This window comes from Chrysemys picta, chromosome 3 (assembly GCF_011386835.1).
Source record: "Chrysemys picta bellii isolate R12L10 chromosome 3, ASM1138683v2, whole genome shotgun sequence".
Taxonomy (NCBI): Eukaryota; Metazoa; Chordata; order Testudines; family Emydidae; genus Chrysemys; species Chrysemys picta.
This window is the reverse complement of record NC_088793.1, coordinates 67,251,168-67,266,748: the sequence shown is the minus strand read 5'-3', so window position 1 is coordinate 67,266,748 and position 15,581 is coordinate 67,251,168. Positions and strand designations below refer to the sequence as shown.

The following is a 15,581-nucleotide window of genomic DNA, read 5'->3' as shown; positions in this document are numbered from 1 at the left end:
TTGTTAATTAGATCAGCTTGCTGAGACCACAGCTGCTGCCAGCGGGCTCCCTCCGTCCTGAGCCCTGGTGTGTCCCTCCTGCTCTATGGAAGATGGGGAAGCAGGGGGAAGGGGGACACCCTGCCATTAGCCCCCCTCTTTCTCCCTCCCTCCCCCCTACACAGCAAGCAGGAGTCTCGGGGAGCAACTCCAAGGCAGAGGGCAGGAGCAGCATGTGGCAGTGGGGGGAGGGACAGCTGCAATTGGTAGCCTGCTGAGCAGCTGCTGCACAGGGAACTTAGGGGAGCAGGGAGCTGATGGGGAGCTGCCAGTCCACCCTGGTTCCAATCCCCACCAGCTAGCTGCAACAGGCTGCTCTTCCTGCAAACAGTGGACAAAGCCAGGTGGCTGCCAAATGATGTTAGAAGGGAGCATTGCACAACTTTAAATGAGCATGTTCCCTAATTGATCAGCAAGGAAACAACATTAACCAGGATGACTTTGTGAGGAGTTACTGTATATGCACATCTTTAGCTTCTCAGTTACATTATGACACAGTTAATTTCTTCTTTTTTCTAAAGAAATACATAACTCTACATACTGAAGCATTTTTAGTGTATGTAATTAAGTTCTAGTTACATAAAGGGGTTCAGATAACAATAAACCATTCATGTGTTGTGGCGTTACCTTCTGGGAGCCCGTATTTGTAGGGTTCTGAAAGCAGGTACACTGGGGATGGTAACTGGGACAAGAATGTTTAGTAACAAGACGGTTCTGGATTTTGCCTGAAGCAAATTAGTACTTTCCGCTTGCTACTAGAAACCCTAATGTCTCCAAGCTGTCAGTGTATACTCCCAACAAAACTCCTCTCCAGTCTGCTGCTTCCCCAGGTCATCAACAGAGGAAAATCTTAACTGCATTTTTAAAGACACTATTAACACAAAAAAACATTGTTTCTAGAAATTCTAATGTTTCATTTACATAGTCCAGGGCCCTGTTGGAAGGAATCTAGTTTTTAAATTAATTTATTTGAAATTAACTGAGCACATTATTAATTTTATTATATTTAATATTGCTCTTTATTATAAAAAAGACATGTATCCATGTGTGTCTAATATGTCATTATTTGAAGATACATTCGTTGAAACACACCTTTGGGAAAGGAAAGAGAACTTGCTACCTCAGGATAGAGAACTTACATATTCTACACTATGTGAACTTATGTGAAATGCTCAGTTATGCTGTGATGTAATATCTCCCAGATACTTTGTAACATCTAGGGTGACAGTATGGAGTTTCTATTACATAAAACAGCATTTTTAGATGCTTTCTGCGTAATGGCCAAATTAAACTGATGATGTTAAGCCCTAAAATTGAAGCAAGTTAGAACCACGTGTTGCAACAATACCTCCTGAGTATAGAGAAAGGGGAAAATCTCCTGAAACAGAGCAAAAGCGGACTGAGAAAACAGCTCACTGGCTTTTATTTTAAAATCCTCCTTTAGTGGAATTAGTGTTATTTGTCAAATAAGTAATTCTATATGTTCATTTGGTGCTTTTGTCCCCCTTTACTTTTTACATTAGAGGTAGCCTCATTTATTTGTTCTTATAAGTGAAGATATTTCATAAAACTAAAAATGTAGAGTCCTTTGTAGTATCATTGGAAACTAGGAAATAATCCTGGACATTTAGTACAGATTTATAATAAATTTCCTCAATCTCTTATTGTAAATAGAGGCCCTGATCCTTAAAAATGTTCCCCTGTAACAGATTTTACATTTTTAAATACGCAGAGCCTTGATTCCTTATGCTAGTAGCCATTTTCCACTTTAAACCCTGTGGAGGGAATTATTCTCATGTACTGGAAATGTTCTGAAAAGATAGAACAGCTGGCATGATGAGTCACTGACCTAGATTAGAATAGGCAGTCTTTAAAGAGAGAAAAGCTGCAGCACTAAAGAATAGGATATGCAGCAGAGTATCACATCTTGTGATGAGAGTTGTGACAAATAGTGGCTAAATAAAGAGAATATATAAAAAGGAGCCAAATACACAACAAACACCCTAGTTAACCACCCTAGATTTTTTTTCCAGATTGCTATTGAAACAAGTGAGGAGACTGTTTAACTATAGATGATTTATAAAAACTATGCATACAAGTTTAAAGTACTGCATATGCCATTGCTGGGGCTTGGGAGTCAGGTTTTACACCTGCAAATTAGACTTATCCCCTTTATTGGTTTTGAAAGACAATGGGGAGGACATAGGCCATTGCAGAGATTAATTACTTTAAATAGGCAGGAGATAGGCCCTTGTTGAATAAACCAGCCCCTAATGTTATGAAGTACCTTGTCTGAAACAGTCTTTTATGGGAGAAAGTCTCCAGAAAGTTGTAGCAGGCCAATCCAGGTGTCCTGGACTGCTGCTAGCTAGGTTTCAAGACTGGGTGTATCTCAGCCACTGAATTGATATACTTGATCAGTCTTCTGGTGATGGAAAACTTCAGGTTGCCATACTAATGTTGCTAGACCGAGTATAGCAGTAGCCTTTGCCTTAAATAACCAGCCACGTGTGCCTTGGCAAGGATGGATAAGGTAGCGCACTGGTGGCTCCATGGTTTACTTTCTAGGTTTCCGAGGTTGTGTTATGTATTTGCTCACTTGCCCTGAGGGTGCTCGGGTGCAAGCTTCCACAATTCCATCCTGTCCTGTTTGTATGGGAAGCTGCTAGATGTTCTCATAATTTGGGGCTGCAGTGCCTTCAGTCTGCTTATTACTTGGATCACTTGTTCTCCTCTGGCCATCTTCCACAGCCGGGGATAGGGCACTGGCCTCAGAGGTAGGAAAGTCTAAATTCTATTCCTCGTTTTGCTACTGATTTGTAACATCCCCAAAGTCACACTTCACCATTTCTGCCTTAATTTCCCCATTTTCAAAAGGAGGATGAGAGGATACCCCTATAGAAGGCACTTGGAGATCTACAGCTGCAATGTACTATGTAAATGCTAAGCATTATGGAAAAATAAGGAATAAGTTGCTGTAGCTTTTAGACTTGCTGAATGAGTGTCAATGTAGACACCGGCAGGAAAACAAAGGTTAATAAAATTAGAGTAAGAGTTTTTACCTCAGATTTTATTAAGATAAGGGAGAACAAGCAAAAAGTACACACGAGCACAGTGCTCTAGCTTTACCACACCTGAAGACATAAATAGCCATGTTTGAAAACCAGGAACTATGTCCCCCCCCCCCACCCTCCAAGTAGTAGCTGGTTTTACCTTACATGTAGTATAGGGACATAGAACATATACAAAAATATACCATACTGCTTGGTATCATTTAGTGTTGTAAGTTTCTTGGGAATTAAGTACTTTTATCCCATAATAATTCCTTCATTTGTATAAGAAGTTTTCATTGTAGTGTGTTATATTAATGGTTATAAATTTTAGCTTTGAATCCTATGTCCCAGAACCCCACAGGAAAATAGAAAAAAAGATGCTGTGAAATATACAGCACCAGAAGCAGGAAATTTTCAGGCATCTTAGTGGCTATTCCAATTATCTGAATTTGTTTCAAAATATGAAACAAAAACTCACTACAGCAGAATCCTGTAGTCAATCTAATTAGGACCAGATTAGATAATCAAAACTTTAGATAATCCAGAGAATGGGAAAGTGTGAGGCTACAGTGCTGTCTAGCAGCCACCGGAGCGATCAGCACATACAGGACCAGAAGTGGGTGGTGGTTCAGTTAATGCAGAGAGCCGGATAATGAAGGGTCAGATAAAAGGGGTTCTACTCTATTAAATTCTCAGTGTCCCTATAAAAAGAACTTATTTTTAAAAATAGGTATTCTCAAACGAAAATGCAGTTTGTCATTAGTCTTCTCCTTGCAGGTAGTGCTGGGGAGTTGTCTGATCTGTTTTTGGCTTCCCACACAGAATTATTCAATCTAACTAAAGTCATACCTGGTAGCTTAGCTAGTGGTTCAACTAACCAGCATAGTCCTCTGTCATAAGATAAATATATAACGTTAGTACAATTATAATATTTAAGAGGAGCTGGGCAGATATTTTCAAGTTTGCATTTTTTTATATACCATAATTAGATGGGGGAGGAGAAGGAGGGCACATACATGTGCATGGCTAAATCCAGTCTACCTTACAGATAGGGCTCTTATTTTCCTATGTACTGCTCTAAACTCGCTGTACCATGCGGACAAAGAAATCATACTTCGCTTTGGAGAAAGTGCTTCCGTGTCACTACCCACTGTTCCTGACCAGACTCCCAAAGGCAAACTCCAGCAGGGCCAAGCCCAGTTGGCAGTCAGGGAGGGATGACACAGAGAGACAGTCTGCAAGCACAATTCCACCCCAATGAGAAGTAGAAGCATAGGCCTGCCACCTGCAGGAGCCCAGAAACAGGTCCCAGAAGAGAGAACCACGCCTATTTTTGGTCCCTCTTAACTAGAACACCTACAGCAATTTTGAGGTCTTTTATCACAGAGCTACAAGCAAACTACTTTAAAAAAAATATTTGGACTGTAAAATATTACATTCCCTTGCTGCCCACGACTAAATCTCTTTCATGGCAAGCAGTCATAGTGAGAGGATAGATAAGCTCTAGGTGGGGCTACACTAAATTCATTGGTAGGAAATGGTTTAATAGCAGTATTTGATTGTCATTAAGCAATCAATGTCTTGCTCCTCCACACCTTGTTCAGCAACCAGTGCAGTCCATCAGAGACTGCATGTTTTGCTGGTATACTGCAGAGACACAAATTTGATTTGGTGGACATGGCAAATTCCATTAGAGTCAGGCAAATCTTTTTCCTAAGCAAAATGGAAATTACTTTAGGGTCTGGGAGCTAAGCTTTAACACTTCCTTCCTAACTCAAAAGCTACCTTAGCACTTATTAAATTATGAAGGCTTGATATTCTGTGCTAGAATCCTTTAATTTTATCTGAAGCAGATAATACTCATCTCAAAAAAGAAATTTATTAGAGCATAAGCTTTCGTGGACTACAGCCCACTTCTTCGGATGCATATAGAATGGAACATATATTGAGGAGATATATATACACACATACAGAGAGCATAAACAGGTGGGAGTTGTCTTACCAACTCTGAGAGGCCAATTAAGAGAAAAAAAAAACATTTGAAGTGATAATCAAGATAGCCCAGTACAGACAGTTTGATAAGAAGTGTGAGAATACTTACAAGGGGAGATAGATTCAATAAATTGGAATATGACCAAGAGGCTGCTAGACAGCTCTCTAACACCACATTCTACAGGCCATTATCCTCTGATCCCACTGAGGATTACCTAAAGAAACTACACCATCTGCTAAAAAAACTCCCTGACAAAGCACAGGAACAAATCTGTACAGACACATGCCTAGAACCCCGACCAGGGGTATTCTATTTGCTACCCAAGATCCATAAACCTGGATATCCTGGACGCCCCATCATCTCAGGCATTGGCACCCTAACATCAGGCTTGTCTGGTTATGTAGACTCTCTCCTCAGACCCTACGCTACCAGCACTCCCAGCTATCTTCGAGACACCACCGATGGATTGTAGTTTCTTCAGGAAGTCAGTGATCTTCCAGAAAACACCATCCTGGCCACTATGGACATAGAAGCCCTCTACACCAATATTCCACACAAAGATGGACTACAAGCTATCAGGAACAGTATCCCTGATAATGTCACAGCTAACCTGGTGACTGAACTTTGTGATTTTGTCCTCACCCACAACTATTTCACATTTGGGGACAATATATACCTTCAAGTCAGCGGCACTGCTATGGGTACCCGCATGGCCCCACAATATGCCAACATTTTTATGTCTGACTTAGAACGCTTCCTTAGCTCTCGTCCCCTAACGCCCCTACTTTACTTGCGCTACATTGATGACATCTTCATCATCTGGACCCATGGAAAAGAAGCCCTTGAGGAATTTCACCATGATTTCAATAATTTCCATCCCACCATCAACCTCAGCCTAGATCAATCCACACAAGCGGTCCATTTCCTGGACACTACTGTGCTAATAAGCGATGGTCACATAAATACCACCCTATACCGGAAACCTACTGACCGCTACACTTACCTACATGCCTCCAGCTTCCATCCAGGACACACCACACGATCCATTGTCTACAGCCAAGCTCTAAGATATAACCACATTTGCTCCAATCCCTCGGATAGAGACAAGCACCTACAAGATCTCTATCAAGCATTCTTAAAACTACAATACCCACCTGCTGAAGTGAAAAAACAGATTGACAGAGCCAGACGAGTACCCAGAAGTCACCTCCTACAAGACAGGCCCAACAAAGAAAATAACAGAACACCACTAGCTGTCACCTTCAGCCCCCAACTAAAACCTCTCCAGCGCATCATCAGAGATCTACAACCTATCCTGAAAGATGATCCTTTACTCTCACAGATCTTTGGAGACAGACCTGTCCTCGCTTACAGACAACCCCCCAACCTAAAGCAAATACTCACCAGCAACCACACATCACTGAACAAAACCACTAACCCAGGAACCTATCCTTGTAACAAAACCCGATGCCAACTCTGTCCACATATCTATTCAAGTGACATCATCATAGGACCTAATCACATCAGCCATACCATCAGGGGCTCGTTCACCTGCACATCTACCAATGTGATATATGCCATCATGTGCCAGCAATGCCCCTCTGCCATGTACATTGGCCAAACCGGACAGTCTCTACGCAAAAGAATTAATGGACACAAATCTGACATCAGGAATCAAAATACTCAAACACCAGTGGGAGAACACTTTAACCTGTCTGGTCATTCAGTGACAGACCTGCGGGTGGCTATATTACAACAGAAAAACTTCAAAAACAGACTCCAACGAGAGACTGCTGAGCTGGAATTGATATGCAAACTAGACACAATCAACTCTGGATTGAATAAGGACTGGGAATGGCTGAGCCATTACAAACATTGAATCTATCTCCCCTTGTAAGTATTCTCACACTTCTTATCAAACTGTCTGTCCTGGGCTATCTTGATTATCACTTCAAATGTTTTTTTTTTCTCTTAATTAATTGGCCTCTCAGAGTTGGTAAGACAACTCCCACCTGTTTATGCTCTCTGTATGTGTGTATATATATCTCCTCAATATATGTTCCATTCTATATGCATCCGAAGAAGTGGGCTGTAGTCCACGAAAGTTTATGCTCTAATAAATTTGTTAGTCTCTAAGGTGCCACAAGTACTCCTGTTCTTTTTGCGGATACAGACTAACACGGCTGCTACTCTGAAACCTGTCAAAAAAGAAAAAACACACACCACACAGCTAGAGGCTGCATTCAGCCCCCAACCTATGCAGGCACCCTCCCAGTGGGTTTGTAACTGAGGGCAGCAGTTGGCCATGAATATTTATACAGCTGCTGGCTTGGTCTGTATGTCTGCATTAAATCAACATAGCTATGTTAGTCAGCAATATGGGGGAAAATACCACTTGACTGACCTAGCTATATCACTTGACCACTGTGAACACTTCCTCTGATGGAAGTGGCATGGCTTGGGGAGGTAGTGTTCCCACACCAACAGAAAAACCCCTTTCTCCAGCAGTGTAGGCTGCACACAAACCATGATAGTGACATAGCTATGGCTGTGTATTGTTTGTCAACATATCACTTACAGCTGTTTGCTGGAGGCAGTCTGACCAAAATCACAGCTAAGGGTTTGGCTGGGTCAGAATTCAGATCAAGGACTGTGCAAGATGCAGGGGTGTTCATTAATAATATATGGAGATATACCTATCTTATAAAAGTGGACTCAATGACCCTTTTGGGTCCCTTCCAACCCCCTGGCTTCACTAGCAGGACCAAGTACCGATTTTGTCCCAGATCCCTAAGTGGCCCCCTCGAGAATTGAACTCACAACCCTGGGTTTAGCAGGCCAATGCTCAAACCACTGAGCTATCCCTTCCTGCCTTTTTTCCTTTTGATTTAGTTTTAAACCAGCACTGCCACATGGTGTTCAGGCACTGTTTGAGTGGAGGTCTTGAAGTTGAGCACCTGGAGTATTTATAATCATTAAAGAGCCACTGACTTGTTAGTGTCAGTATGCTGCTCAGGGACCAGTTATTACATGCAGTACACCTCCAGCAGTTTCAAGGGGATGGATATCGTTCACTTCTCAATCTAAGCTGCTGTTACACTTTCTTAAACTGCTACCAACAATTCACTGCAAAGGTAGCTGCATTTCACTTGTGATAGAATGGAGGATATCTGTGTGTAATTTTTTTTTTTTTTTTTTTAGTATCAGGAGAGATGCATCAAATGCAGCACAACTTAGGGTTACCATACGTCCGGATTTTCCCGGACATGTCCGGCTTTTTGGGCTCCAAATCCCCGTCCGGGGGGAAATCCCCAAAAAACGGACATGTCCGGGAAAATCGGGATCGGCGGGGCCGGGCCGGGGGCCGGCGGGGCTGAGCGCCGGCGGTGCCCGGCCGGGGGCCCGGGGGTGCTGAGCGGGCCGGAGGTGCTCGGCCGGGGGCCCGGGGACCGGCAGTGCTGGGCGGGCCGGGGGTGCTCGGGCCCGGGGCCGGCACCCCAGGACCCGAGCCGATCCAAGCTGGAGAGGCCGGGGGGGCCAGACTGGGCCACGCCTCCTCCCCCCACACACCCCTTACCTGCTTCAGGCTTCCCGGGAATCAAATGTTCGTGGGAAGCAGAGGAGGGGGTGGAGTTGGGGCGGGGCCAGGGCCCCGTGGAGTGTCCTCCTTTTGGAGGCTCAAAATATGGTAACCCTAGCACAACTACACTAATCAATCATTTGCTACAGGGGTGAATCTGGGAATATTAGGAAATAGCCTTTCAACAAATACTAGTTGGTACCTAAAATAGCCTTCCCTGTGTCTGACCCTTCACCATTCCACTTTGAAATCTAGGCCATTTATTGATTTCACAAAGATCTCAAGAGCGCTTCAGTCACTGTAACATTCTCCTCACCACCTCTGAAGAATCCAGGTACAAAAAGTTTTGATCTAACAGCTGCAGATTTAATTCAAACAAAATTAATTAAATATTTTTAAACTGTTAACATTGGTACAAAATAAATGCAGTATCCACGGCAGACCCTGAACACAAGCAGCCTCTGCATCCAATACAAGCTTCACAAAACACGGTATATCCCCTTTGTCACAGGGGATGGAGGGAAGAGCTCACTGCCAAACCAACACAGCTTCCAGCACACAACAGGATTAGAGCACACACATGACCTACTTTGTCCATGGCGCCTTCCAACATCTTAGGGCTCAAGAAATCCTGTGGCTGGCCCTACCCCTACCCACTATATATCCTGATAAATATGCAGTCCCCAAGTGACTAGACTTTTCATCTGGGGGCCCACACAAATTTTGTGGATATAGCCGCCCCCGCAGAAATCAACAGCTTATTTTGATAGACATGTCCCTTTGGTACTTTCTACGGTGGGTGTGGTGTTATAAGGTAGTAGCAAGAGATGCCAATACAAGATTTACCCAGTCTAAACAACCTTTTATGCAAGTGAAAAGTCCTCAAAAATGTATTTAAGTTGTCAAGACAAGTTGGAAAGAAAAAATGAATAAAAGGGGATTTAAACAATTTACATTAAAAGAAAAAATTAAAAAGACAAGGTGGGTGAGGTAATATCTTTTATTGGACCAACTTCTGCTGATGAGAGACAAGCTTTTGAGCTACACAGAGCTCTTCTTCAGGTCTGGAAAAGGTACTCAGTGTGTCCACTAAATACAAGGTCAAACAGAAAACTTGTCTCACACACCAACATAACTTGATCCAATGAAAGATATGATGTCACCCACTTTCTCTCTCTAATATCCTGGGACTGACATGACTACACCAACACTGCATACAAAAAATTAAATTTAGTCATCCAAATGGGTTGACACAAATTAATAAGGCTCATTACTTAAAGAACGTTGGCCTTGTGTTGATCCATGCAGAGATTAGTCATTGACAATTTTAAATAAATGTATTCATTATATTAGAAGCCAAGTATACTATTGAACATCATAGTGCTAGCAAAAACACTAATAGCTAGGGCCCTAACAAATTCATGGTCCATTTTAGTCAATTTCATGGTCATAGGATTTTTAAAATAAAAAATTTCATTTCAGTTATTTAAATCTGAAATTTCATGGTATTGTAACTGTAGGGATCCTGACGCAAAAGGAGTTGGGGAGGGAGGGTCACAAGGTTATTGGGGGGGGGGGGAGAAGAGTCGCAGTACTGCTACCCTTACTTCTGTGCTGCTGCTGGCGGCAGTGCTGCCTTCAGAGCTGGGCAGCTGGAGAGCAGTAGCTACTGGCTGGGAGCCCAGCTCTGAAGGCAGAGCCACTGCAAGCAGCAACACAGACATAAGGATGGCATGGCATGGTATGGTATTGCCACCCTTATGTCTGCGCTGCTGCTGGTGAGGCGCTGCCTTCAGAGCTGGGCGCCCAGCCAACAGCTGCCTCTCTCCAGCCACCTAGCTCTGAAGACAGTGCAGAAGTGAGGGTGGCAATACCATGACCCCCACTAAAATAACCTTGCGGCCCCCCTGCAGCTCCCTTTTGGGTCAGGACTCCCAATTTCAGAAATGCTGGTCTCCCCTGTGAAATCTGTATAGTATAGGGTAAAAGCACACAAGAGGCCAGATTTCATGGGGGGGGGAGGAGACCAAATTTCACGGTCCGTGACGCCTTTTTCATGGCCGTGAATTTGGTTTAGCCCCACTCCTAGCCAATGGACTCCCTCTCAGTGATGGGCAATATGGGTGTATCTAATCTTTTTCAATATATTTGCCATATGGTTCTTGTCTAATTCTGAACCATCTGTAGTCGGTCTCATTTAGATTATACTCATCATAAAATTGTCAGTGTCAAACAGTCTTCACCACCACTACACAAGCAAGTTAAAGTGTACGCCGTGCTCTGTCTTGAACAACTACAGTTGCCTCCACACTTGGCTTTTTACATCTACATGTAATGATTTCCAGGAGTGCTTCAGTGGCAGGGGTGTCTGTCATTAGTGTTGGAGAAATCTGTCCATCCTTGTGATGCCAGCTATTTCCATGCGGAGGGAAGGAGGAGAAAGATGTCAGGTCAAGCCTCCATGGCAAGGTTCCAGATAAAGGTCTGGAATGGTTGGTATGTTGCACAAGACTATCATAAATTGGGGGGAGGGCCTTGTTCCAGGTCTGTTTGTGACAGGAAAGCTTATATCGCACACCATTTACATGTGCTGAGTTAGTCATTGTGTCATAGAAAAGGGTTATCAGAAGTTCCTGCGCAGTTGAAATCAGCACAAGTATCTCCACCACAGTGCCAAAATTGGCAAGGCTTCTAAATTTGTGTGGATTTTTCCTGATAAACTTCCATGGCTTTAGTTTGCAAGCCATGCCAGATTGCTGGTTGAATTACACCCAGTCAGTGTGTGTACTGCTGGCAACATTCTACATAGTTGTCCAAGTGCAGCTGCTTTGGCATGGGTTGGTTTATCTTCCACACCAGTACATACCCAAAGCTTTAGCTGTTTCCAACTTGTAAATAAAATTACTCCAGCCACTGACACTGCAGTTCTCAGAGACCACACCACTACATGAGGTTATTCTTATGAAAGCAACATGAAGTAGAGGGAGAGTATCTCGTTCTTTGTGCAATGAGAATAGATTTTCTTGGTCTACAACTCCCTCTGAAGTGAAAGATATCCCCTGATTCAAGTCCCTTGTAGCATGGCTGAGGACAGGCAAAGAACAAGTTGAACAGCACTAGAGTAAGTACGCAGCCTTGCTTCACTCCATTCGAGATTTCAAATGCGTCTGAAAAGTCACCACTGGCGAGCACTTGCACTGTCATGTGGTCATGGAACAGATGGATGATTTGTATGAACCCCCTCTTGGGCAGCCCATTTTATGTAGAATAGCCCATAGACCCTCTGTGTTGACTGTATCAAAAGCTTTGGTCAAATCAATGAAAACTGCATTCAGGTCCATGTTGTGCTCTAAATTTTTCCTGGACCTGCCTTACGACAAAGATCATGTCTATAGTACTACTACCTGGTCTGAAACCACATTGCACTTCTGGCAGATTCTCCTCAGATATGTCTACAATGAGTCTGTTCAGTAGAATGCAAGCTAGTATTTTCCCTGTTGTACAGAGAGCAGTGCCTCTGTAGTCAGCTTTGCTGCCTTTGTTTTTGAACAATGATACAATAATAGCATCTTTGAAATCTGTTGGCATTTCTTCTTCCTCCCAAATGCTAGTCAAGGTATCATGAAACACCTCGATGCCTTAGGGTCTGTTACTTTATACAGTTCTGCTGGAACACCATCCTTTCCAGAGGCTTTGCCAGAGTTCTGTTGTTTGTATGGCTTTCATAACTTCCTCAACTGATGGAGGGAGATCGAGATCATCTTTGATGGATTTCTCAGGTAAATGATCATTGTGTAAGCAGATCATAAATTACACATATAGACAAAACAAGTAGCAGACGCAATGTTGAAGATAAATTTGCCATAATGAAATTAATGTATAGTTATACACATGTTAAAAGAGAGGCATTACTTTGACTTTTCAAGAAATGTGTGAAGGCAATTTGACATGATTTACAAAAAAGTATCCATAATTCTCAGTGTTAACCACTGCATAATAGCACATCTCCCTAAAAATCACTTAATCCCATCCTAAAAATGTGTTGGATTTTAAATTTAAAATTACAAATTTTAAATTTAGGCAGGGTTTTCCATTTGGGCTCCAACTATTTATTAATTTTCTGTAAGTAATTGTCACCTCAGAGTCAATACCTCTTCCAGTTTTAAAAGGTGAAAAAAAAATGTTGCAATAAAACTAAATCTCTCCCAAATTCTTTATTTTTTTTACAAAATAGCTCTCGGTGGTTTTGCAGTTACCCCAAAAATATCAGAATGCATGAGCACTACAGTCGCAAGTACTGTGCAGCCACTTGCTTGCTTTCTCTGAGTAAAGTACAGTAGCAGCAAGTATCAATCAATTACAAACATACACTATAGTAACTGGCTATATCTGTTGTGCTGTGGACAAAACAGGAATGTTTTCAACCCTGTTTCCTATAGTTTCTGTATTAAATGCTGTGCTCACCATGTTAAAGGCTCACACTGACAATCAAGTCCACAAAACTGAATGTTATTAATTGTATGTAGAACGCATTCATTCTAGGTCACCCAGCCACCCACAACTGCAAGAATATGAAATTTTCTGAAACACTAAATATCTTCATCAGCAGATGGTAACTGTATTTTGTAAACACTAACTGAATATAATATACAGAACAGCATCACTAGAATTTTGATAGGTGGGGTTTCAGTAGCCTCTAAAAGCTGCGAGGAGTCTTGAGTGCAGATTAATGGCAAATTTTTATTATGTTGGTTATGTTTCAAAATAATCTGCCTTTTGAATGGGGAGGAGGGGAGGAGATTCAGAGCCCGAAAAGGTGCTTCCTCTTCTTATTCCTCCATTCAGTCTTGATTTGAGTTTACTCTCCTCCTGGCCAAACAGTTCCACGCCATTCCTTTCAGAATCCAATGATACTCCTCCCTCTGCAGCTGCAGCAATCCCACAAAGCCGAGTCAAGTGCATTGCAACTCGTCTCATGTTAGTGTGTTCTGCTACCACTAGGCAGCTGGGCATGATGGCTAGTTAAATAAAACAAATAGCAAGCAACAACAGCAATGCTGAAGAAGGTTTTGATCTTAGGAAACACTTGAAAGTAACATAAAATAAGTCTTGACATAAAATATTAAGTATTTCACTTTATACGAAAGTGAGGTCAGTCAGTTCAATATTCACAACAAAACACAAGGCATAAGATATTAAATATCTTCTACTGAAATAGGCAAAAAGGTCTGATGTTAGCAGCTGAATAAGAGTTCTTGATACCACAGAAACAATAAAAGACACTTTGCTTTAGAAACCAAGGTTTTTCAGTCAAGGATCTGACGTGAGGCTTGGAAAACTGGTTTGCTTTCTAAAATGATTGGTGGCTCTGAAATCAGCAAATCATCTTCACCCAGTGAAGAATTCTGGTCAGTGTTCACGAAGTTGGGGATGTTAAATTTTGTAAGGCAATTCAGCTCCTCCTCCAGCCTTCCACTACTCCTAGCTACTTCCTGGAAGTGAATATTACTGTCCAGACCTGGGGCCTTATGGCTTTGTTTTGCTTTGTCCAAATGCTCCACTTCATTAATGTAAAAGTGAAAGAGTGACCTGGACTCTTCAGCTACTTGACGCGAAAATACCCTGTCTGACTCCAGAGGTTTTCCAAAGTCTGCCACAAAGCTACTCACGTGAAATCTTTTTTCAGAAGGTTCTGTATTGCTGGGGGGGGGGGAGGAAAAAAAAGCAAAATTATATGTACTAAAATAACCATGGAAATAAAAATAACTATTAGACTTCAAAATGATTATCTCTCAGTATCAAATGTAACTTCAGCAGGCATCAAAATTGGGAATAAATGCAAAAATATTCATTTACTGAGGGCATGCTTAAAAGACGAACTATCTACTTCATATTTTCTGTTGTAAAATGTTTCTGTTTATTTGTATAGATGTTGTAGTGCTGGAATAGATCATTAATGCCAGCATTCCTACACTGCACTTTAATATGCCAGGTGTTAGAAACCCCTGATCCTCCCATTTCATTTAATCTGCTAAATACTCCTTGTTTAGTATTATGAGTAATAACAGTAATAATTAGAGTAGCACTTAACATTTTCAGAGCATTCTACAAAGCATTAACTGACATCTGTGGGATGTATGTATGTGTACTGCCCCCATGTCTCTTTTGTGACTAGTAATCACTTGACTAGCTGGTGGTCTGCGGAGGCATCTATGAAGCTGAACTCTAGGGGACGTATACTCAGCACTTCAATGCCTAATGTTTAGGAGCCTTTGCTGCCTAGTGGAATCCACAGCCCCAAGTTAGATGCGCCGGTCTCTCCAAACAATACCGGGGGAGGAGTCAGGTGCCTAAGAATGGGATTCACAAAGGCCAGCATGCTGAGCAGTGAACCACCTAAGCTAGGCAATAGGTAAAGGCCCTTCGTTATTGGTGTTTATTGATTTTCCCAGAAAAATTCTCAGGGTTTTTAAAAAGCCAGTATTCAGGTGTTGCTGATATTCATCCAAATTGTGGCTTTTCTGAGACCCGGGAATTTTTTGCAGGGGAAGCAGATGGGGCCAGTGCGGTTAGCAGGAGGCTTTGCCCAGCAGGGGGGCTAGTACTCCTGGGGAATAGTCTTTCACTTGCCTCCTGACCCAGCCCAGGGGTGGAGAGAGACATATGCGCAAGGAGCTGGGTCCTGCAGCTGAGACGCCCATCTGCTGCAGGACTGGAGCAGAAGCTTCCTCAACTGCCCCTTGGTGTGTACGCCCCACTCCCCCGCAGCCACAACTACCCTCGGTTTGTTTTTTGTTTGACTGATTTTTCTCCCAGTAAAAACCAATAAATTCCCAGGACATTAAAAAAAATTAAAAAACCCAAAGCGAAGGGACTTCCTCATAGGAAATGACATGAGGGGTGTGGCCTAGTCCCC

General features: G+C 42.5%; 1 protein-coding gene across 12 annotated transcripts in view; it reads right to left on the bottom strand.

Moving 5' to 3' along the window:
- LOC101942797 (melanocortin-2 receptor accessory protein 2-like) overlaps window positions 1-15,581 on the bottom strand; it is a 177,193-nt gene that overhangs the window by 5,735 nt on the left and 155,877 nt on the right. For 4 of the 12 annotated variants that reach the window (XM_065588168.1, XM_065588179.1, XM_065588180.1 and 1 more), the window contains one exon: window positions 12,865-14,365. The exons of the other annotated variants lie outside the window; for them this stretch is intronic. In XM_065588168.1, the coding sequence (XP_065444240.1) occupies window positions 13,972-14,365 (394 nt within the window). In that variant the 3' untranslated portion in view covers window positions 12,865-13,971. Of the gene's footprint in view, window positions 1-12,864; window positions 14,366-15,581 lie in introns of those variants that run through there. 12 annotated transcript variants of the gene reach the window in all.